The 25,332-nt window shown below is 38.8% G+C and overlaps 1 protein-coding gene across 2 annotated transcripts in view; it reads right to left on the minus strand.

Annotated features, from left to right (window-relative positions):
- The window catches only part of cstf3 (cleavage stimulation factor, 3' pre-RNA, subunit 3), a 112,308-nt gene that overhangs the window by 77,160 nt on the left and 9,816 nt on the right, over positions 1-25,332 (minus strand). The window contains exons 2-3 of one of the 2 annotated variants that reach the window (XM_072592630.1): positions 3,037-3,138; positions 2,644-2,739 (exon numbers count right to left, since the gene is read on the minus strand). In XM_072592630.1, the coding sequence (XP_072448731.1) occupies positions 2,644-2,739; positions 3,037-3,138 (198 nt within the window). Of the gene's footprint in view, positions 1-2,643; positions 2,851-3,036; positions 3,139-25,332 lie in introns of those variants that run through there. The other variant, XM_072592631.1, reaches the window with a different exon arrangement.

Here is a 25,332-nt window from a genome sequence, read left to right on the forward strand (position 1 = left end):
CCCTGATTACCAAATGCTCCTGTGCAAGTTAAGTTTTGTGGACTAACGCTTAGAATACACAAGTAATGCTTGCTGGGTAGTGCGTGTTTAGACATGTCTGGTGAAGACGAAATCAGGCTTCATAATTACCTTTTAAATATTTGATTAAGATTTTTCTCGTGAGATGCTAAAGGACATTTGTGAAATAATGCGCCATCTCAAGACAGCTTTTGGGAAACATATGGGAAAGTTTGAAAGGGAGGTGTTACAACAATATGTGGGTAGAACTTATTGCAATGTTGTATTTATGAATCTAAGACATCTGATAACTCAGTATAATGGGAAAAATTCAAGGTACAACTTACTGTTCTCAATGTTTGCGTACTATTAAGCTGATCAATTCTACTTTAAACAGGTTTCATTTCAAAATTACTGCCTACACAAAACAAAGCCACAATGCTGGGCTGTTATTTTAATAATTTGCTTTACACTAGAAAATACGTGGAAGATTGAAATCTCAGTGCAGATTAGTCTGCATCTCACATGCTCCTGAATTTACTTTAGATGCCTGCAAAATTCATGTAATCTCTCAGAAATTTCTAGTACTCACCACAATTGCTGTTTCCTAACAAATTTTATACAAACATATGAACCTTATTTTTCATATTATCTCCCCAATTAACTAACTTACATCAAGTATTGGGAAACTTTACCCTATTGTCTAATTAGCCATGTTACTTTTATTGCCAAATTTGCTTTTCAAAATTTATAATACGATTTAGATATATTGTTTTCACATTGCAAGAAGCAATATTTTGTTGCTATCTATCCCTGTGCATTTACAATTAGTCTTTCATACATAACAGCTTCTAGATTTCTGTTAATACTTATGGCTCCATCAGTGGAAGGTAGAAGACATCCTTTCTGTTTCTCTCAATACCATTCTCTTCTGCCCCGACTGTGCCTAGCAGAGTTCAGAACAGAAACTCAAACTGAATCACACGATCTCCAATTCCATGGTGAACATTTAAAACACCAAGTTCTGCCAAAATTGAATGTTATTTGTGGTAGGGTTGCAAAAGTCATAAGAAAAATGAACAGGAATGAACTGATTGACAAAACAAATTTATCCAATCCAAAAGATGAGGAAAAAACACAGGAAAATCAGTTCCATGAAGCATATTAAAACAAACAAATAAATCAGAGATAGTGTATAAAAACAATGCCAAAATGAAGACTGTAGTGTCAACAAAATACAGGCAATGTTGTGGAAAAAAACAAATTTTTTAATGATTCTCCTGTGCAAGATTACAGCTCGGAGGATTCTTTTTGAATTAAGGTCACATTACATATTGTTACAATTGCTACAGGATTAATAAAATAACATTATATCCATCTGGTAAAAAGTATCAGCAGAGAACAAAATTCACCAATAAAACTATAGCTTGACCTGATATCATGGTATCTTGCTGTTTACCAGGTTTGTGAAAGCTGCATTCATTTCAATCTAGTAAAAAGAAATTGACAAATGGCTGGACCTGAAGTTATTCTCATTTTGGCTCTTTGGAAGGATCAGTTTGCAACAACCATGATTAGCTTGGTCTCAATCCTGTGTTTTTAACTGGTGTGATGGTAGGTAGACGATGGACAGTGCACTATCATTCTAGACACTGCCTCTAAGACAACAAAATCACATTAAGATATGGTATACATTATTGTTAAGTCTGTTTCCTCAAAGACAATTAGCCTTTGTGCAACAGTGACAACTGAAATGTCATGGCATGACAAACCCTTGTTTTAACTAGACTATGTATTGTACCAAAACAATCTCACAGCAAGAAATGGATGCTGAAAGTCAATATGGACCATGAAAGAAACAGCAATTTTTGTTAGGACCTGGTTTCAAGACTCAATTTTTTCAAATACATTAATGTTCATGAAATTAGTAATGACAAACAACTAATATTAACTACTGAATATGAAGGTTGTTTATTTAAATAGTTTATTAAACCAGGACTTTAATATAATGTTACTTAAAAGCATTAATTTAATTACACATATTCAATGACTTAATCTTTTGATTGTGTCTGGCATGAGTATCTAAAGCATTTATTTCAAACTTTTTAAAGATAAAACAAACCAAGGTCAGTAATAGCTGCAGGCTGATCAGAACAATGCTAGCCCTAGATTGGAAATAAAGTTTAATCAAACAATACAGAATTAAAAAGATTAATAATCTCTGTTGGAAAACAAAATGCCTCAGCTTGATAATATACTATTAAATACAAGATACTGTGAGTGAACAGAATAAATGAACTCTAAAGAAATGACACGGGAGGCAATAAAGAGACACATGACAACTGAATAAAAGGCCAAAGCACATCAGATACCATTAAAGACTATTTTAATGTTGTTGCAACTTCAACATGCAACAATCATTGGTGTGCAATAGGCCCACCCATTAAAATTTCATTTAAAATGCTTTAAATCCCTACATAAAATACAGTCTGTATCTACAAATATTAAGTCCCGACCATCTTTAGTTTTAAGAGTCTGAATATTCACCTAAACGATTGTCTAAAATAACTCACTGGTGTGAACTTCATGAAGCAGGGAATGTTACTTTAAAATTAACCTATAAAATTAAGAAGAAAAAGTATTAACCTCAGCTTCAATGTATAGTTTCCAGAATCTGCCAGAGCTCGGGAACTGGGTAACAAGTCGCTCATAGGTCTTCCGCGCTTTGTCTATGGGTTGGTTCTAAAAGTAAAAACCATCAAAAGTAATTTTTTTTAAACAGTGTTTAAAAATATGCAGTCATAAGCTTTGGATGTTTTCCTCCCCAGTCATCTATTTGTCTATGGGTTGGTTCTAAAAGTAAAAACCATCAAAAGTAATTTTTCTTTTTAACAGTGTTTAAAAATATGCAGTCATAAGCTTTGATGTTTTCCTCCCCAGTCATCTAAATAAGAGGCAATATCCACAATTGCTTTAGAAATCATATTGTGCAACTTTTTGAACTGTATAGCAAACAAACATAACCCTATTTCACTAAACCTGTGCCTCTCGTATGAGAATGCTCCATGCATCAAGGTCATATGGATTTTCTTCTAATTTCTTTTCTGCCTTCTTCACTTTTTCAGGAACATACTCTGGGGCCTGTGGAGAAAAAGAGCATAAACTTACACGATCATGTGTACCACATCTAGCGATTTTATATTTAAAAACATGAATGATTCAAACACTAACAAAGCTGCATCAACTCATACAGCAAATTACAGAAAACTTCTGAAATAACCTTTGAAATTAAAACATGTAAGTTGCATCCCCACAGCACAATAATACTGAAATGCTTAAATTTTGAGCATGGATGGTTATAATACATGGAGATCACAACGAATCAGACAGCATCCATGGAGAGAGACAAAACTAATGTTGAGCCTGGGTAACTTTTCAGAGCTCTCTGAAGAGTCATCTCGACTCAATATTAGCTTGCTTTCTCTCTCAGTGGATGTTGTCTGACCTGCTGTGATCTCCAGCATTTGTTTTCAGTACAGATTCCAGCTTCTGCAGTAAGGTTTACTGGGTTTTGATACAACTGGATGGATGGAGTAAAAATCGGTTTTAGCAGATCACCAGTTTAAATTTGAGATCAATGTATCACCTTCAAAATTAGATTAGATTACTTACTGTGTGGAAACAGGCCCTTCGGCCCAGCAAGTCCACACCGACCCTCCGAAGAGCAACCCACCCAGACCCATTCCCCTACATTTACCCCTTCACCTAACACTACGGGCAATTTAGCATGGTCAATTCACCTAACCTGCACATTTTTGGACTGTGGGAGGAAACCGGAGCACTCGGAGGAAACCCACGCAGACACGGGGAGAATGTGCAAACTCCACACAGATAGTTGCCTGGGGCGGGAACTGAACCCAGGTCTCTGGTGCTGTGAGGCAGCAGTGTTAACCACTGTGCCACCATGCCTCCCACCAATATTCCTCCTAAATAAAAACTAAGGTTTTGACCAACTTGAAAATATTAAGCATTCCATCAACTGAAATAATTTGTCAATACAAGCAACTTAACATCTTTAGTATCTGATTTTTTCTTAAATACAGTCAACAGATCATGCCATTTTTAGAGGTAAATCCCTCGACGCCACACAGAACAGAAAGGTGCAGTTGACAGGACACCTGAGTTAGAGACATTAGATTGAACTCCCTACAGTATGGAAACAGACTCTTCGGCCCAACAAGTCCACACCGACCCTCACACGCACCCAGATGCATTTCCCTACTCTATATTTACCCCTGACTAACGCACCTAACACTATGGGCAATTTAGCACAGCCAATTCACCTAACCTGCACATCTTTGGATTGTGGGAGGAAACTGGAGCACCTGGAAAAAATCCACGCAGACACACTGAGAACGTGCAAACTCCACACAGATAGTCGCCCAAGGCAGGAATTGAACCCGGGTCCCTGGCGCTGAGAGGCAACAGTGCTAACCACTGAGCCACCGTGGTTACTAGATACAGAAAGTAGGTATGCAAAAAAAAGGGGCAGATTGAGTATATGGGAGGCCACCAACTCCCGAGGAAAAAAGATGCACATTTTAAAATATTAGGTATGAGGTACTTTGGAAGAGTTTGATGTTCTCAAATGGCAAAGGAGAAAATTATTTCTCAGGGTTAAGAGAATCGTTTTTGAGATGGGATTCAAAATAAGTTGGCAAAATCATTGAAGTTAGACTTTGGCATTGCGAAGTGAATTCAGTACTCTGCCCTCCACATAAGGCTGGTAATAATCACAAAAATCTGTGATTCTAGCTCAGTCAAAACTTAAGAAAGATTGGCAGATTTTTTGCATTCTCATGGATATATAAATCATAAAAATCATGTAACTAATTCAGTTTTAGAACAGGCCAGAGGAGCTGAATGGCATTCTTCAGTTCTTGCATCTGGGTTCAAACCCATGCTTGTGCACAATAATTTAAACTGTATTTTATAATGGAGTGAAAGGATAATTCAGCTCAACTGGACTTAAAAATTAACAAACCAACATAGGGTTCAAGCTGAACAGTTTTTAACAGAGGGTAACATCCTGAAATTGCAAAATAAGTGACTGATTTTGTTTTTGGTACAACCCCTCTAAGGTCAGCGAGTAGTTAAGTGATTCAGATAATGCATTTTCCACATTCAATACTAGGTCTGTCCTTAATCAGATTATCTCTGCCACAAGCATAAGTTTGGGATTGTAGCAATGGGAAAACAGGAGAAAAAGTTTTTAAATGAAACACCTTTCACTGGAATACAGCATGCCTGTGAACAGCAAGTGAAGGCATAATCACACAACACCCTGATTTACCAAATACCACTGGCACTCAAACAAGAATGAGACAGTGTTACTGGATACAAACTGCATCACCTAGGAATAAGTCAATGACTTTAGGAGAGATGAGAAGGAGAGATAATTGGCAAGACAAATGCACTGTAACTTCATTTACAGAAGACCTGAATATTAATAAGATAATTGTCTTGAAATAATGTGTTGATGTATCTTAATTTATTGACAGTTGCCAGTATCCATTTTGATAATACGAAAATGGAACCTAATAGGTCAAATGAACAATTTAAAAACGTTCCTGAACAAATGTGTCACATAGATTTCAGACCACATTTCGTAAGAGCAAAGTCAGAGCAAGAACATCACTTAAATGTAGACGGCATATGGAAACACCTAACATTTGCCCATCTGATTCACTACCCAAAGCACCTTTGAAAGTTCACATCTGGACTTGATCATACATGCTACATGTTGAGGTGATAATTATAGTCAAAATAAAGCAAGCATATTTACTTAAACTTCATCCAGAAACATTAAGGCAACCTCCTTTTAACCAGGAAAAGGTGTAAGAGAATTGAGAAAAATAAAATGTGACATTAAAAAAGCACCACATATTTAAAATGTGGATCATTCTTGGGTGAAGTAATGTAAGAATGCAAAAGGTTATTCGTTTCTTATGAAAGCAATAAAGGTATTTGACCATCACTACTCAAAGCTCTGCAACGTCCACAATCTTCTCGTCAAACTAATAACCATGATAACTTGCAAGTTCTGATTTTACAGAAGAAAATAAATTTGTAAGGTCAAACTCTGCTAACTCAAATCTAAATTTTACCTCAAGCCTTGAATCTACATAAAGAAACAAAATAAAACAAATTCAAAATCTAAACCTATGTGTAAGAGTGTTAATCAGACTCCCATTAAGGTCATTTTTCTCCCATCAAATGGAGTATTGCCAACATAAATTGAATATTTCTCCCTTATTAAGAGGTATAACTCATTCGACAGAGTAACACGAGAAAGTTACGATTAAGATAGCCAGCTTCCAATTATTTCCCCCCTTCTCATGGTTTTGAAATACCAGGAATTCCTTGACATTTAAAAACGGTACTGAACCATTTGTGGTAATTGAACTTGAGCAGTAAAGCTTTACTCATGATTTAACATTGGAACAACACTGAAGCTGCAATGTAATCATTTCTTTAGACAAACTGATTGGAAAGTATGAAAATAATATTTTTAGAATTGTAACAAGTCAGTAAAATTAACTGATTAGATTTGTACAGAGAAGCACAGTTCTGTAGATAAAACCTAAAGGTTCTCAAGTAACAAATGCAGAAAACATTCAATCCTACCCAAATAAAATTTATTTGCTAGTTTTTCTTTAATCACTTTGCTAAGTGTTAGGACAGAGTATGGCAGCTGTTGATAGTTTGGTTACAGCCAAATGATAGTTTGGTTACTTGTGGATATTCTCATGGAAAATACTAGCAGCTTCAATAACCAGAGATCATCAAATCACTAACCTCTAACCAACTACAATGCAACTGAGGAAGGTCTTATGCCCGAAGCGTCGATTCTCCTTCTCTTTTGATGCTGCCTGACCTGCTGCGCTTTTCCAGCAACACATTTTAAGCTCTGATCCCCAGCATCTGCAGTCCTCACTTTCTCTTGCAAAGCAACTTATTCCAAGATGGCTTAAGGCAATATCAGCAGTGGAACAGGAACTAAAACTGGAGCAACATGGAGGGTTTTTAAAAAAAATGGCTGGAACAGTTTGGAGATGGGCAACAGATGGCATGCAGGGATTTGCACACATGTCAATGTTAAATCCAAGATGGAATGCAATAAGATATAGGACTGAATTGAGAAGGAATGTCTTCACGCAGAGGGTTGTGAATCTATGGAATTCCCTGCCAGGTGTAGCAGTTGAGGCTTCCTCAATAAAATGTTTTTAAAAGCTTAGATAAATAATTTTTTGAACAGTAAAGGAATTAATGAGAGCGGACAAGTGGAGCTAAGGCCAGGAAAGGTCAGGCATGATCTTATTGAATGGCGGAGCAGGCTTGAAGGGCCAGATGACCTACTCCTAGTTCTTATACACATGTTGTAAAAGGGGTCCTCAACATACATTATGCATCAGGAAAGTGCAACTTATACTGAAATGACTGAGGAATTTTTCTCCATAATAACATACAGAAAACGTTTTATTAACCAATACCTATGGGACCAGGAGTGAAGGAGGTGGTTGATCAAATATTCTCGGTGATCAAGAGGTCCACATAATCAATGTAAAAATATGAACTAAATAATAAAAACATAATGCAGTCAGTATGCACATTTTTATTTTATTTACAGCATAAATCACAAATATGACAACTTTGCTTTAAATAAAACCTACTGGCAATCTTTCCCACAAGAAATGGAATAAGTAGGGACAGGGACTATAATTTAGGCAAGTGTGTTTCATACCTAGCAACCAGAATACATACTATGTACACTTACCCCATACAAAATGAGATAACACACTGACTCAAAAGCATCAAGACAGGATGGCGATGCAGACTTGCCTTGTACACAATGCACACAATTCACAAAATTGAATCAAGTCTAAAACAACCACGACAAAATGTTACATTTAGCTCCTCAAAGTCAATATGTGAATGCAAAACAGTGTATTAGCAGACCTTCTGCACAGGCAGTCAGGGGGCGTAGTAGTCTGCCTTCTATCTTCCAAATAAAAGACATAAGTCAAACACACACACACACGCACGCATGTGCATACAAAGCTGTACAAGCCATACAAATCCCAATTTAAAAGCCTTTGCTCATCAGCTGACAGTAGATGAGTACACACAAATATCAGCATCCTCCAGATGAGGCACTATGAGCACATAAATACATGATTACGGATCTATTTACATGTGAGACAAAAACAAAAAGGTACTGAAACGATTGCTAATTCTTGATAAATCTAGAAAATGTCCAAAGAACATTGTCACAAGTTTAATGGGGTTGTATGCCACCTGCCTTATTACAGGAAGTCAAGTTTATGTACAACTCTAGAAAAACAGACAAGAAAAGCTCATAGGGAGATAAAAGATAGGTTTATTGTTTATTAATTGATAGAAAGCCTGGTTGGAAGAGATGATGGACCTCTGTACAGATCTTTTCCAAGCAATCATTTTTGGTCTTGGTTTTTGTCCCAAAATACTACAGAGTTAGAAGGAAAAGATTTCCAAGTTTTTAAGTTTCCAAGTCTCAAACTCTGTCCCTTTCTTGGCTGGTGTATTTGGGAACTTTAAAGTTTCCATACCTCAGTATTTTGGCTACTTGGTAAACAGTGCAAAGTTAACGGCGATCACTTGCTGAGACTTGAAACACTTCAGTTTCTATCAAAGCCTTGTTTGGAAGGCTTTTTCATCAGTCTATGGCTGTCAGCAATACAATTTTGTCAAGTAGAAAAGTAGTGAATTGAGAATCCCTCAAATTTTCAGTTGCTTTTAGACCATTGATCTATCAAAGTGTTTTCTTTCTTTTGCTCTTTTTAAATATCACCTAGAGTACTATTGGCTTGTGTTGCGATTAAAAAAGGGACAATTCTAATTCTCATTCTAGTTCTAGAGTTCTTAAGGGAAGCCTTGAGGGAGAATTAAGAATGAGATCTAATTGACATATACAAGATAATTAAAAGGGGATTGACAAACTAGATGCAGAAATGATGGTTCTCAAGCGGAGTAATTTAAAACAAGAGGTTGTACTTTTTGAATAAGGGGTAATTGATCTAAAACAGAAATGAGAAGAAATTAGTTCTCTCAAAGGGTCATGAAATTGCAAAATTCACTAACCCGGAATGTGGCAGATGCTGGGACATGACTAAATATGAGGAAATAGACAGATTTTTAATGAGCAAGCACGAAAGTGCAATTGAGGCCAAGATGAGATCAGCCATGATCATAAGGAATGTAGACAGAAAGTGGCCTCCTACTGGTCTACTTTGGATTCAAGTATTTACAGTTTTTTTTGTCTCTAACCATGATCATATGAAATGGCACAGAGAAAAAAAAAATACAGATGCTGAAATCCAAAGCAGACAAGCAAGAGACTGAGAAACACAGCATGCGTCAGGTGGAGAAGTTGACGTTTCAGGTATAAGCATTCTTCAGGAATGAAGGTGGAGGTAGGGAAGGTTTAAAGGGTGGGGAGAGAGTCAGAATGGTAGGGTGAATACAGGTGGTGGGTACGACCTGGTTGGTCGACGGGAGGAGTGAATCCAGTTGGTAGCTGGAAGGTACACACTCAGTAAGATTAAGTGGAAGGAAGGTGGGGTCGGAGAGGGAGAAGTGGCAGAGCAGGCTCAAGGAACAGAACTGCCTACTCCTAGTTCTTATTTTCAATTATAACTGGTTATTAACTTGTTTTACCTCACTTGCAAATTTTAGACTTAAAATTTTGATTGTCTGTCAAGGTATTTTTCAACATATAATTTCAGTTACATCACACTGTAAACTTTTGCTATAAATTCTGTGCCTTACAACTGTGTCCTCCACAGCCACCGGATGAAACAGCAGCACCCCAAAGACTAGTGTACTTCCAATTAAACCTGTTTGACTATAACCTGGTGTTGTGTGACCTTAAACAGATAAAGATAAGAGACAGAGATAAACGGCATGGAAACAGACCCTTTAGGTCCAATTTGTCCAAGCCAAATCAAATATCTTAAATTAATCTAGTCTCATTTGCCAACATTTGGCCCATTTTCCTCTAAACCTTTCCTATTCATGCAACCATCCAGATGCCTTTTAAATGTTGGCATTGTACCAGCCTCCATCACTTTCCTCTGGCAGTTCATTCCATACACGCACCACCCTCCGCATGAAAAAGTTGGCCATCAGGCCTCTTAAATCTTTCCCCCCCTCACCTTAAACCTATGCCCTCCAGTTTTGGGCTCTGCTACCCTGGGGAAAAGAACTTGGCTATTCACCCTATCCATGCCCCTCATTTTATAAATCACAACTGTATAATGTCACCCCTCAGCTTCCAATGCTTTAGGGAAAATAGCCGCAAACTATTCAACTTCTCCCTGTAGCTCAAACCTTCCAATCCTGGCAACATCCTTGTACATCTTTTCTGAACCCTTTCAAGTTCCACAACATTCTTCATAGAGCATGCAGTATCCCAAAGGTGGCTAACCAATGTCCTATACAACCGTAGCATGACCTCCTATTCTCAATGCACTGACCAATAAAGGCAAACATACCAAATGCCTTCTTCACTATGCTGTCTACCTGCAACTCCACTTTCAAGAAACTATGAACCTGTACTCCAAGGTCTCCTTGTTCAGCAACATTCCCCAAGACCTTCCCATCAAGTGTATAAAAGTCCTGCTAGGATTTGTCTTTCCAAAATGCGGGACCTTCTACTTATCCAAATTAAACTCCATCTACCACTCTTAGACCCATCTGAGCAAGATCCTATCGTATGGAGGTAACCTTGGCTGTACACTACACCAATTCTGTAAACAAGCACCTCTGCTCCTGCTTCATTTGTATTCAATTTGCTTGAGGAAACTTTGTGTAGTCAGAATTCAGGTAAGTGCTCCTGTTCAGAACTTGCAAAAAGTTCTCTTTTTATGGGAGCAATTATGCAAACATAAATGGATCATTGTGGCCTGTTTTATTGGCCTCAGAAATAAAGAATTCGATGCTACCAGTGTCAAAAAAGGGATACAGTGAAGAAACAAAGATTGCGCCAAAACAAGGAATGAATTGATATATGAAACCCAAAGAAAAAGAAACAAGATGAAGACCAGCCCAACAAAAAAAAGCAAAGAAACAAAGAATCAAAAAGGTCAAAATATAACTTGCCCTAACTTCCTCAGCAGAATCAAAAGTTAAGGCTTAAACATGGTGGGAGGTTTAAGGGTAGGAAGGACTGTAATATGCTTAAAAGATTTAAGCAGCAAGTTCTAAGTGATTGGACAGGTTTATAACGAGGTAAATCTCCAGGGCTAGACAAAAATGTATCCCAAGCTGCTGAATAAGGAAAGGGAGGAAATAGCAGAGGTGTTGGCAATAATTTTCAATTCCTCTTTGACCACAGGAGGATTGTCAACGTGTTACTGTTATTCAAGGAAGAAGAGAGATAAACCAGGAAACTACAGGCCAAATTAGTCCAAAAATCAGTGGAAGAGGAACAGCTGGAAGCAACTCAGACAGAATTAATCTACATTCAGACAATCAGGAACTAAGGAATAGACAGCATCGTTAGATAAAGTGAGATCACATTTGACCAATTATACTGAATTTTTCAAAAGTAATCAGGTGCATGGATAAGAGCAATGCATTCAATGTAGTTTATTAGGACTTCAGAAAGGCTTTTGATAAAGTCCCACATGGGATACTGGGAATGAAGTTAGGAGCCTATAGTGATCCAAGAAAATTTGGCAAATTGGATACAGAATTGGCTGAGTGGCAGGAAGCAGAGGGCAATGATTGAAGTGTATGTGTATGGCATTAACAAATCGACACACTGGTTTAAATTTCTTGTAACTGCAACATTCATTATCATTTCTGACCAATGAGATCACAACCAATTGTTTAAAAATATGTTTATTTGTCTCCATTTTTTTCCCCAAATAAAAGGACGGCAAATGAATAATTTCTAACTTTTAATATAACAAAGATATTGCATCTTACTTGAAATGTATCTTTGAAAAGATATTCTGCATACATGTAAATACTTATATAAATCTTTCACAAATTAAGTGCCAATGTTTGTCCTTCACTAAGTCATAAATCCTTTGTTATTAAATTGCAAGTTCCTTCTTCTCATGTAGACAGTTCATCAGTGAAGCACTGCTGATTATTTTCTGTTCAAGACAAATCCAAGTACTTTCACATATTATACATAAAGGTTAGATATGAATAAAGTATAGACATCTGTGGCTTTGTCTATTAGTTATAAAATTCTACCTTGACTGTAATTCTGTATACATCACATGCAAATGATCATAAACAGGTCACTTTGAATAAATTGCTCCATAGTCAAAGTGCCTGTTTGCTGTCCTTAGGCAATTGGATCTTGTTTCTCTAACTGCTGCCTTCCAGTATACTGGTAGGCACCCCTTTATCCGAAATGCTCCAAAGTCCGAAGGTTTTTTTTGTGAATTTTTTTTTCTTATGAACAAGGTTGTTTAGCGCGCACACAGTTAACCCAAGTCAACACCCACTCGATGCATGTCACTCAAATGCGACGTTGGGGGGGGAGGCAGCATTGCTGGCCTCAGTTTTGTTTCAGGGCCTGTTTTACTGAGTCTGCTGCTCCAGTAAGATTTTTAAAAATTTCACCATGAAACTGTCACTTATTCTGAAATTCAACAAATTCTGAGCATTTTGGATAAAGGATTGTGCACCTGTATAAACATAACTCTTCACTTCAAAAATGTTCTGGGTCTTCTGGACTGTGGAGAATAGCTAAACATTTGCAGACGAGGGTAATCCAAAAAAAAACGTGCTTAGGCTTCATTGGAGGCCCAGCAAGCAGATCAAGAATTAAACAAGTTGGTACAAAATCAGCCCACACTTTAGTGGAGGCAGTTTTGTACTGTTATGATGCCAAAATGAAATTTCAAGAGGAAATGGAGATATCTTTACAGATTAGACAAATAGTGGACAGTTATTCACAGGTAGTGGACATACACACACAAATCAAAGACATTTGGCAGGTGGAAAATTAAATTCCTATACAGAACATGCAGAAAATATGGAAAACGACTAGCTCAGTCTTCACAAACTCATAATAGAGTTTTCTAAAAATTCAACATACCAAACAGGCAACTTTGACCATACCAGATTTGGACATCAGTCGCCTGCTTACGACCATTACAAAAAATAAAGTGGGACACCAGTATGTCCTTACATTATGAATAAAGCCAACCTTCTGAGAAGAATCACACATAGTAGAAGTACTTGCCCAATTTTCTTTTATGAACTACAGGCAGAAATTCAATCAGACCAAAGTTCCAATTTTCTGTTTAAGTCTTTCCAAGAAATATGCACAATTTGCATACAAAAGTTGTTAGTCCTCAACATAAACCGCAGACACAAGGAGCTTTACAGAAATATTATCATGCTCTCATGACAATGTTTAAAGCAAATTATTATGATTGTCCTTAGGCTTGGGACAAATATCTGGATTTTGTTATTTGTTACCAAAGATTCAATAAAACAACCTATCATGTTTAGCTAATTTGAATTAATAAGAAAAAGATAAGAGTTCCACTAAAATTAATCAAGGTAAGGTTTTGAATATTTGTCTTTCTATCCTGTGTTGATTATACATCTGTTCTCTTGGCGAGTGCTGTGGGAGCCTGCAAAGCAGCATAGGAGAATTTAAATACTTTACAGGCAAGGAATTAGCAGTTAAGCATGCTAAAATACAAACACTTTAAGCAGGAGATAAGGTGTTACCTTTACAGGAGGAAACTTTGCAAGCAACATCCGATGGTCCATACAAGGTAGGAAAGAATACAAGGTTAACTGAAATATCTGATATACTCTCCAGAATAAATAATCATTTGTGTCATAACAATATGTTTAACAATACAACTGCAGAAAAAAATTAGAAACAGTAAGTATGTCAGGTGGTATTAACATTACTGTTGAAGGATTTGTGCCTGAAACGTTGACTCTCCTGCTCCTCGGATGCTGCTAGACCTGCTGTGCTTTTCCAGCACCACACTTTTTGACTGAGGTGATAAGAATAGTGGAGGATGATACAGACAGAGGACTGAGACATAGCAAGTTCACAAACTGAACCTCAATGTGGGATCGTTACACATTATTTTCTTGTACTTAGCAATAGGACAACTGGAAGATCTAATGGACTGTTTTACAGGATTCAAAGAAGTCTGTAAAGTTTAACAATAAATCAGGTTTGTCATAGTATGAAACTAAGATGGCAGTGGAAGCAGCTAAATTTTTTTAAAGGTTGACAAGCGACCTTGAGCTGTTTACATGATTCAACTAAGACCAAGCTAATAGAATCAAGGATGTTAAAAGTTGGAATTTCCTGCAAAATTGAAGGCAGAGATAATGAAACTACTGCAATTTTAATTCAGGACATAGGGGAATGTACCCATTATCAGAATCATAGAAATCCATGTGGAAGGTGGCTATTCAACAGGTGGTCTTTTGGCACAGAGGTAGCTTCCTTGCCTTTGAGCGAGAGAAAAATGGAGTTGCAGGTAGATAGGATAATGAAGGAGGTGTTTGGTATGCTTTCCTTGGTCAGAGTATTGAGTACAGGAGTTGGGAGGTCATGTTGCGGCTATACAGGACATTGGTTAGGCCACTGTTGGAATATTGTATGCAATTCTAGTCTCCTTCCTAGCGGAAAGATGTTGTGAAACTTGAAAGAGTTCAGAAAAGATTTACAAGGATGTTGCTAGGGTTGGAGGATGTGTGCAATAGGGAGAGGGTGAATAGGCTGGGGCTGTTGTCCCTGGAGCATCAGAGGTTGAGGGGTGACCTTATAGAGGTTTATAAAAACATGAGGAGCATGGATAGGATAAATAGACAAAGTCTTTTCCCTGGATTAGGGAAGAGTCCAGAACTATAGGGCATAGGTTTAGCGTGAGAAGGGAAAGATATAAGAGAGACCTAAGGGACAACTTTTTCATGCAGAGGATGGTAAGTGTATGGAATGAGCTGCCAAAGGAAATGGTGGAGGCTAGTACAATTGCAACATTTAAAAGGCATCTGGATGGGTACATAAATAGAAAGGGTTTAAGAGGGATATGGGCCAGGTGCTGGCAGGTGGGACTAGATTGGGTTGGGATAGCTGGTCAGCATGGACAAGTTGGACCGAAGGGTCTGTTTCTGTGTTGTACATCTCTATGACTATTTTGACAGACTGAGTAGATTAAGCCTCTACTTGTTTAAATAAAGAGGAATGAGAAAAGTCACTTTATCAGGACATAAAAGATTAGAACACAGAAGATTACACTGCAGTACAAGCCCTTCGGCCCTCGATGTTGTGCCGACCTGTGGAACCAATCTGAAGCCCACCTATACTACACAATTCCATATGTTTATCCAATGACCATTTAAAAGCCCTTAAAGTTGGCGAGTCTACTACTGTTGCAGGCACTGCATTCCACACCCTACTACTGAGTAAAGAAATTACCTCTAACATCTGTCCTATAACTTTAAATTGAGGGGTGATAGATATGTTCCCTTATGGTAGCTATCACCATCCAAGGAAAAAGCTCTCACTTTACACCCAACCTTACCCTCTAATTATCCTGCATGTCTCAAATAAGTCACCTCTCAACCTGCTTCTAACAAACAGCCTCAAGTCCCTCAGCCTTTCCTCACAAGACCTTCCCTCCATACTAGGCCACATCCTAGTAAAATTCCTCTGAACCCTTTGCAAAGCTTCTACATCCTTCCTATTATGTGGTAACCAGAACTGTACACAATACTCAAAGTGCGGCCACATTTTTGTACAGCTGCAGCTGTACATAAAACACCTCGTGACTCCGAAACTCAATCCATCTACCAATAAAAGCTAACACACCCTATGCCTCAAAAACCCTATCAACCTGGTGGCAACTTTCAGGAATCTATGTACATGGACACGGAAATGCCTCTGCTTATCTGCACTATCAAGAATCCTACCCTTTGCCAAGTACACACTATTCTAGTTTCTCCTTCCAAAGTGAATCACCTCACCACTTTTCCACGTTAAATTCCCAACTGCCACCTCTCAGCCCAGTTCTGCAGCTTATCTATGTCCTTCTGTAACCTGCAACATCCTTCAGCGCTATCTAAGACTCCACTGATCTTTGTGTCATCCCCAAAGTTTACTCACCTAGCTTTCTCTGCCTTCACCTAAGTCATTCATAAAAATGACAAACAACAGTGGCCCCAAAACAGATCCCTGCAGTCCACCACTAATAGCTGAAGTCCAGGATGAACATTTTCCATCAACCACCACCCTCAGTCTTCTTTCAGCTAGCCAACTTCTGATCCAAACTGCTAAATCAACCTCAATGCCATGTCTCCATATCTTGTGCAACATCCTACCATGGGGCTCCTTTTCAATCATCTTACTGAACTACATATACATCACACCAACCGCTTTCCCCTCACCCACCTGTTCGGTTATCATCTTAAAGATTTGAGAGGCATGACCTATCCTTCACAAAACCATGTTGACTATCCCCAATTAATTTATTCCTCTCTAGATTAGAAATCCTAAACTCTTATAACCTTTTCAAACACTTTACCTACAACCGAAGTAAGGGTCACTGAGTCTTAAGGAAACGGTCAAGATAGATGCAGAAAGGTGTTTTCCCCTTCTGGGGCACAGTCCAGAACCAGATGACATAATCTCAGATTGAAGGGTTGCACGTTTAAAACAGGTAAGGAGGAATTTATTCTCTCAGAAGATAGTGAATCTTCAATTTTTTTTAAACTGCAGTGGGCTGTTCACACTGGGCCATTAAATAGTAAAGATATTTTTCATCAGTAAGGGACCAGAGGATTATAGGGAAAAACACTGGCAAGTACAGTTGGGGATTAGCAGGGTATCATATTCTCACTGAAGAGTGAGAAAGATATGAGTTGAATAGTGTATTTCTGCACCTATATCTTATGCTAGTGAATGAGAGAATCTGGTAGGACTCAACAAAATTTTAAGAGTCTGAGAAAGGAGCCTGATAAAGTAGCTAAGTACAATGAGACTAATGGCAAATGTTGCTGTAAAAAGGATTTTTGCTGAGGGGAAAACCAATTCCTCAGTCCTTAAATTACATGGCTAAACACAAACCTATATTTGTGGATGCAGAAAGGGTTACTTTTTTGTCCACCTCTGGGGTGTGGATGTCACTAGCTCATCCTTCGTTCCCTTAGAGAATGTGGTTGCTAGTTACCTTCACGAACTGCTGCAGTCCATTTGATGTTGCATGCCCACAATTCTGTTAAGGAGTTCCAAGATTTTTACACAGCAATGCTGAAGAATTGGCAATATATTTTCAAGATAGGATGGTGAATGACTTGGAGATGATGCTGCTTCCATGTGTCTGTTGTATCAATGACTCAGCAATCCAGAAAATAATTTAGGTAATTCAGAAATCTAAAGTGAATTACCGGATTGTAAACCCAGATTATAGGAAGATGAATCAGTCATATCATATTTGCTTTACTCCATGCAATGTTTATATGTTAGATGGTAAGAATATTTGAGGATGACAGCGACAGAGCGAGGGAAGAAATGCAGACAATTATATTTGACTGTCAAAATTGAAATTCTGGGACAAACACGATATTCAGTATGCTGACAACAGGAAAATCTAATAAAGTTACTTTGGAAATATACAGAAACCGGTAGAGATAACTATGATGTACCCTTCAGCTAGACATGATGCAAATGTAGAGGTATCAGTAGCAATAAAAATTAACATCCGTATGGTCTAAATCTGGAAAAATAAAAATCAGGAAAACAAAGATTCAATATATGCCAGAAAATCACTTGATAGAACCTAGTCAAAGCAGTTCCATTTCTCCAGTAGAATTAGGTCCAAAGACTGATGGGTTGACTCGATTATGCAGAGATTACAGGAAGGTAAATGTGGTAACTAAAAAAAAAATCTTTCCTACTCGCTCAGTTAGAAGACTGGATAGTAAGGAATGAGGCACTGTCAATCCGAAAATTGAATCTGGATACAAGATGCCGCTGGATTATGGTCGACTCCTTGCGAGCTCCTACATGCAGATACAATCATTCTACTCTTTAAACTTAATAGCATATATTTAAAAATTAATAACTATGTTTATCTAAACTCACGGCTCTGAAGCTCCTCCTCAAAGCCAGCTTACTGGGTGAAGGCAGCAGACCACGTGGTGTCCACAACCCATCCGACCACTCCGGAAGAAGTGGTCAGCCAGCAAGACGCAGCCTACGTGGACCCCAGGTTTGGGGCCTGCCGGAAAACTGAGGGACCAGAGAGAACTGCCCCAGGAAGGAGATCAGACAGGAAACGCTCCCAGTCCCATAAGATGCCTGCCTGACGTGAAATCTAACAGAATGTACTTGGAGAGCAGCCAAACACTTCGACATTAAAAAAAAGTGGCTGGAACTGAAACCAGGAACCTCTCCACTGGATCCTAAGCAAACTCCCTCTGGTTTAAAAAAAACAGATGATAAATTACCTGCTACACTGGGTCCTAAGCAGACTCTGCAAAAATACACTAAACTGCAACCTATCTGCTCCACAGGATCTTAGGAAGGATCACTTAACTGGAAACAGTCACAATCCAATCCACCAGAACCATTCAACTGTATGAAACCTATAAGCAAGGGGGATTAGCATGCTGGCCTGCTAGTAAGACTAAGACTATGTGGTTTCAAGACCCCCTACTGCTCCAAATCCCCCCATAATTTCGGGAACTCCAACCACAATGCCATGCTTCTTCTCCCAGCTTACAGGCAAAAGCACAAACAGGAGACTCCTTTGCAGATACGGTTCCAGTGCTGGTCGCAGATGGTAGAAGATCAACTCTGGTGATGTCTGGGACTGGCTGATTGGGCCATGTTCAAACAATCCGCAGGTACCTTAGACAAGAACACCACTACCGTCACAGACTTCATCAGCAAGTGTGTGGTGGACTGTATACAGAGAAAGTCAATCCGGGGTGTTCCCCAACAGGAAATCCTGGATGAATAAGGACATACAGAACCTGCAAAAAACCAGGCATGAGACCTTCAGATCAGGAGACCCACTCAAATATAAGGAATCCAAGTATGACCTGCGCAGAGACCTTAAGATAGCCAAGGACCAATACCAATTCAAACTAGAGTTAGACAGACACCCTGCCACTATGGCAAGAACTGAATGACATCACCAGTTCTAAAAAGAGACAGTGCAAGATAGCAGATGACACATCCCACCCAGATCGTCACAACGCCTTCTGTGCTTGCTTTGAGCAGAACTTAAACGAGAAGGTAACACCTATTCCAACAAGTCCTGACAAACCTATCCCAACATCAGAGGTCAGATCAGATCAGATTTCCTTTGTGTGAATCCAAGGAAAGCGATGGGATCAGACGGAGTACCAGGCCGTGCACTCAGACCATGTGCAGATCAACTGACAGAGGTCTTCTCAAACATCTTCAACTTCTCCCTGCAGTAGGCCACTGTCCCTGCCTGTTTCAAGAGGGCCAGATCATTCCTGTGCCTAAGAAGTCTCATGCAGCATGTCTCAATGACTACCATTCAGTGACCCTAACTTCTGTGGTCATGCAATGCTTTGAAAGGCTGGTCATGGCATTAAATCAACTCCAGCCTCCCCACTACTCGACCCACTCCAATTACCTATCGGACCAACAGATCCACGTCAGATGCCATATCACTTGCCCTTCACTCCTCCCTAGAACAGCAAAGAAAGAATCCTACTCATTGAAGGCTGAACTGTAGTCAACACTATTACTCCCTCGAGACTGATTACTAAGCTCAGTGATCTCAGATTAAGCCCCACTCTCTGCAACTGGAATCTGAGTTTTCTGACCCACAGGCCACAAATCAGAGAAGACTGGGGACAATATTTGTCCTTTCTAACAACACTGCAGCCCCCTACTGTACTCAATGCATACCCATGACTGTGTCGCCAAATACCAGACTAATGCGATTTACAAGTTCGCTGATGACACAATTACAGTGGGTCAAATTTCAGATGGCAACGAAACAGACCACAGACGGGAGGTGGAAGACCTGGAAAATAGTGCACTAAGAACAACCTTAACGCCAGCAAAACCAAGGAACTCATTATTGACTTGCGGCAGGATGAGATTAGATTAGACTTAGTGTGTAAACAGGCCTTTCAGCCCAACAAGTCCACACCGACCCGCCGAAGCGCAGCCCACCCATTCCCCTTACATTTATGCCTTAACTAACACTATGGGCAATTTAGCATGGCCAATTCACCTGACCCTGCACATCTTTGGACTATGGGAGGAAACCAGAGCACCCGGAGGAAACCCACGCACACACGGGGAGAACGTGCAAACTCCACACAGTCAGTCGCCTGAGGCAGGAACTGAACCCGGGTCTCTGACGCTGTGAGGCAGCAGTGCTAACCACTGTGCCACCGTGCCGCCCACTAATGTTACTCATGCCCCCCTACACATTAACAGCACAGAGGTGGAACGAGTGGAGAGAGTGTCAAGGTCCTGGGAGTGAACATCCACAACCACCTTTCTTGACTCTTCATGTGGATGCACTGGTGACAGAGGCTCAACAACGTCTTTTCCTCCTCAGGCAGCTGAGGAAATTTGGCATGACGGCGAATACCCTTGCCAACTTTTATAGATGCGCCACTGAGAGCATTCTGTCTGGATGTATCACTACCTGGTATGGCAAACGTACCATTCAAGATTGAAGATGGTTACAGAGAGTGGTGAACTCGGCCCGGACAATCACAAAGGCCAACCTCCCATCTACAGGATCCATCTACCAGGCTCGCTGTCAAGGAAAGGCTGCCAGCATTCTCAAAGATCCATCCTACCTGGCAATGTTTTTCTACAACTTCTGCCATCAGGGAGAAGGTACAGAACATGCACCAGCTAATTTCAAAATAGTTTCTACCTTACTATTGTTAGAATTCTGAATGGACTCAAACTCTTAACATTCACCTGCATATGTGTTTTTGTTTTCTGCCACTGTTTATCTGTTATTTACTTACCTATGCTAATTAACTCTGATCTGCCTGTATTGCTTGCACGACAAAGCTTGATTGATTTATTACAATAGTACTGTCATGCACTGTTGACACCAAGAACTAAAGTGATATCAGCTTTGCTATACCAAATGTTGAACATCAATGTCAAGCCATGTCATTCAGGTTTAAAACTGCTTCAGCTACTTTCCAAAGACTTATGAATCAAACTGAGCTAATGCATCTAACTGGGCGATTTACATAGATGACATATAAAGTAACACTTGGCAAGAACATGAACAAGTGGAAGCCTGATTTGAACAGTTAGCTGACCCAGTAACAAACCTTGACAAGCGCAAGTCGACAAAAGCAAGGATCACATACCTCGGACAAACAACTGGGCATGTTTTGCCAAGAATGGACCAATTTAAAAAAGGGCTTTGATAGAATTAACTGTTCCTAAAACTAAATGGGAAATCATCATGTTTTTAGGAGCATGTGACTTCTTTCAGAAATTTGCATCAGATATTAGCACAACAATTGCATCTCTAACAGATGAGTGATTTTGATGGGTACAGTTAAGGGTGGGGCACGGGGTCTTATTGCAAATTAATGAATTGGGCATAGAGAAGCCAGCATAGTACACCAAGAAACTGAAGTAGCAAAAAGTAATATTCTACAGTAGAAAGGAAACTCTAGGATTATCATTGACTTTCAAACATTTTAATGGTTATGACAGCCATGGTAACAGAGAAATACTAATTAACATTAACCATAATTATATGGTCTTTGTAGAGGAACTTAAAATGCTGGCCTGTTTCAATGGAGTTTGTTAGCTCAATCTTACAGGAACTCATTGCTGGAAATATGATAGCACATCTGCAATAAAAAATGCAACGACATTGGAATAATTTGAAGATTAAAAGCGGTAGCAAGAAATCTTATACATGAGCGAGCATAAATGTAATTTCCTGTGTTGTTACATATATCATATTTACATGATAATGAAACATTTGGTAGTTGCTTCATCCCCCAAGTGTGGAGACATGTTAGTCTATGTGTTTGTAGGAAAAATGGTACTATACTGAGTTCTTGGTTGAAGAGGTTTTATCCTGTGATTTCTTGGTAATGAAAGGCAAAGAGACCTACAGGTAGACTATCCTTTACCCGAAATCCGAAAAGCTCCACAGTCTAAAGGTTTTTTTTGGAGTTTTTTTTCTCATTAACATTGGCATGCAAACAGTTAACCCAAGTCGACACCCATTCGATGCGTGTCACTGAGACATAATGTTGGGGGGCACCTGGCATAGCTTGGGCAGGCTTATATTTTGTTTCAAGGGCCCATTTTACTTAGTGTGTCATGCTCCTCCGGTAAGATGTTTTAAAATTTCACCAAACTGTCACTTATTCAGAAATTCGAAAAATTCTGAATTCCGAAAACCAACCGGTCCCGAGCATTTCGAATGTGAAATTGGACAGATTATTTGCTGATTACTAGAAAAGCACTTAATTCAGAGAACAAGACCAATAAAGGATTTTCAAAGGTAGACTTTATAGCTTAAAAATTGCAGAACAGACTTGGGGAAAAAAACCTCAGATCTGTGCAATTCATTGTATAACAACAGCCTTTTGGGTTAAGTTGCTGTGTATTTTCACAGGCATAAGAGATGGATGCTTACATTTAGAGGTCAGTTAATAATTAAAATAAAACCAGGTCTCTTTACATGACGTGACCAAGAAATCCCACTCAGCTTAAATCGCAGGGTTCCTGCTTTCCCTTTTGAAAATTCCAGAATATATCTTACACTATTCTGCAGCTGTCAGCAATTGGATTGTGTCCACAGAAAATTAAAGGAACATTGAGAAGTCAACTCACCTTATCTTCTCATCTCTCATCCTGAACTACAGGGTTTTGTTCTCATCTATTTTGTTCCAAACTCATGATATCGCTGCAAAGGCACATTGCCTTGGCCATATATGAATATTTGAGATTAAGGGTATTTAGTTTTTTTTTGTATAGCAGCTTAGTGGATATATGTTAGACAAGTGGCAAACTAGTTAAGTTTTTTGAAATAAGTTATTTTTAAGTTTATTTAAGCAAACTAGTGGAAATATTATTTGTTCTAGATAACAAAAACATGCACGAATAGACAATACTGGCAATTAAATAAAGACTTGGTACATCAGGAGTAGTAGAACTTGATTAGTACCGCACCACCCCATCCATTACGTAACAAGCCACTTTAAGGAATACAATGTTGGAATTACTGGATTTTGAAGGGGGATGAGAAAGCGAAAAATTTTAGTAATGAGCATCATAGGGATGCAAATCCAAATTTTTTTTTTGAATTCTGCAGGTTTTCATGTATACATCATAATGAAACATTTGGAAGTGGTGTCTCATTTCCTATGGGTAGAAACATGTTGGGACGAAACATATTTATAGACCGAAAAACTGGCAGATAAAGCGTATGGACACTTCTTGGGAGTAAACCGGATTTTACCAAAGAATGAGGTTGGCAATTTGATGTGGGCTGTAAGTCATTTGCTAATTACAGCAAAAAATAACAACTAAGCAAAAAGATTTAAGAGAAAAAAGGAGAGAGAGAGAGAGAGAGAGAGAGAGAGAGAGAGAGAGAGAGAGAGAGAGAGAGAGAGAGAGACCGGAATTATTACCCTTATTGCCAGAAAAGACATTTGGACCCCTTACATTTGTTGCCTAGCAATCCTTTCTGTTGTCGGTTTGTTTCAAAACATTATGGGGTCAGAATGAAACAGAACTTCAAAGTTTACACTAAAATTTCTTCGCTACCTTATAAATCCTGAAAGACTGAAGAGATGTCACTTTCCAGATAGATTTCCCTCCAAATTGAAGCTATGTTTGCAAGGCCTTCCATCCAATTCAATTTTGTCAACAAGAAACAAAGTATACTGTGAGAATTCAAGAAATTTATCCTTTACTTTTCAGCCATCGGTCAATAATGAAGCTTATTTTGCCCTTTTTGAACATTATTTCTGCAGAGTAATGTTGTCTTGTGTGTTGTGATTATATACATAAAACAATGACTGCAGATGCTGGAAACCAGAGTTTAGACTAGAGTAATGCTGGAAAAGCACAGCAGTTCAGGCAGCATCCGAGGAGCAGTTGTGATTGCATTTGCTCTTGAATTAAAAAGGAATTGTAGTTTTAATTCCAGCTTTGTTAACTAATTTTTCCACTTGTATGTGGAAACTAGACTTGCTTCCTAAACTCATTAATGAAATCTTGTGGAACGTGAATCCTGAACAGCAGTACCAACAGGGAAACAACTGGCCATTTTGGTGATTGAATCACTTAAAATATTTAGACCAATGGTGTAACATGTAGAACTGATGTGGCTTAATTACCAGTGCATTCCTCCTGTCCCAGCCATAGCTCAAGAATGCATTTTCACATGACAACTGCACCAGATTGACCACTTGTTCAAAATGCTGAACACTCGCCCTGAAATATACTCTACTCCCAGTTCATAAACAACGATTAGAGGCAAGCCAGGGCAAAGAGGCACAAAGTCTACTTGAAGATTAATTTGACTTCAACTGGGAAAATAATGCAATGAACCACTCACATTGAAACCTGTTTCAAAGTGGATGACAAACGCTAATGTGGATTTTTAAAAATCAAATGCCTTCCCCGCCTCTTTAAAAATCACTGACCTCACTCCTATCTCTTTCCTGATATAGAGTCCATGACAAGCATGCTCTTCAATAAAAACGTATTTACTCTTGAACTCCAAGATTAATTGAGGGAGAGTTAACTGCAGTCCAGATCACCACCTGCCAATTCAGCAACACAAATGTTCGATAAAGGGCATTCGTGGCTATAATGTTCCCCACTTGCAAATAATTCCAAGCAGTTTGACGAAACTTTTAGTCATTTCATAGTCTTAATCCTGAAACAAAGGCAAATTGCCTTTCATAATATCAGGATGTCCCATGCACTTTATAACTGGCAATGTATTTTCAGTATGGCATCATTTATAACGTAGAAAACGTGAAAAGCTGTCAAAATCCTACACAGATCTTATGAAGGGATATGGTTATGCTTGTGGTGAGAAGTCTTATGCTACTACAGTAACTGCAGTATACCAAATTCTTCGATCTCTCCTTTGCTGAAGTGCTTCAGGAAGCTACCAGAACAGGCCTGCAGATATCAATGATGAGTTCTGGTTAGGGAAGTTCTTCAATCTCTCTAGGTTGCATGCCACTGAAATTAAAGAACCACTGTACGTAATGATTGCACCC

The sequence above is a fragment of the Chiloscyllium punctatum genome, chromosome 22, assembly GCF_047496795.1.
Source record: "Chiloscyllium punctatum isolate Juve2018m chromosome 22, sChiPun1.3, whole genome shotgun sequence".
Classification (NCBI taxonomy): Eukaryota; Metazoa; Chordata; class Chondrichthyes; order Orectolobiformes; family Hemiscylliidae; genus Chiloscyllium; species Chiloscyllium punctatum.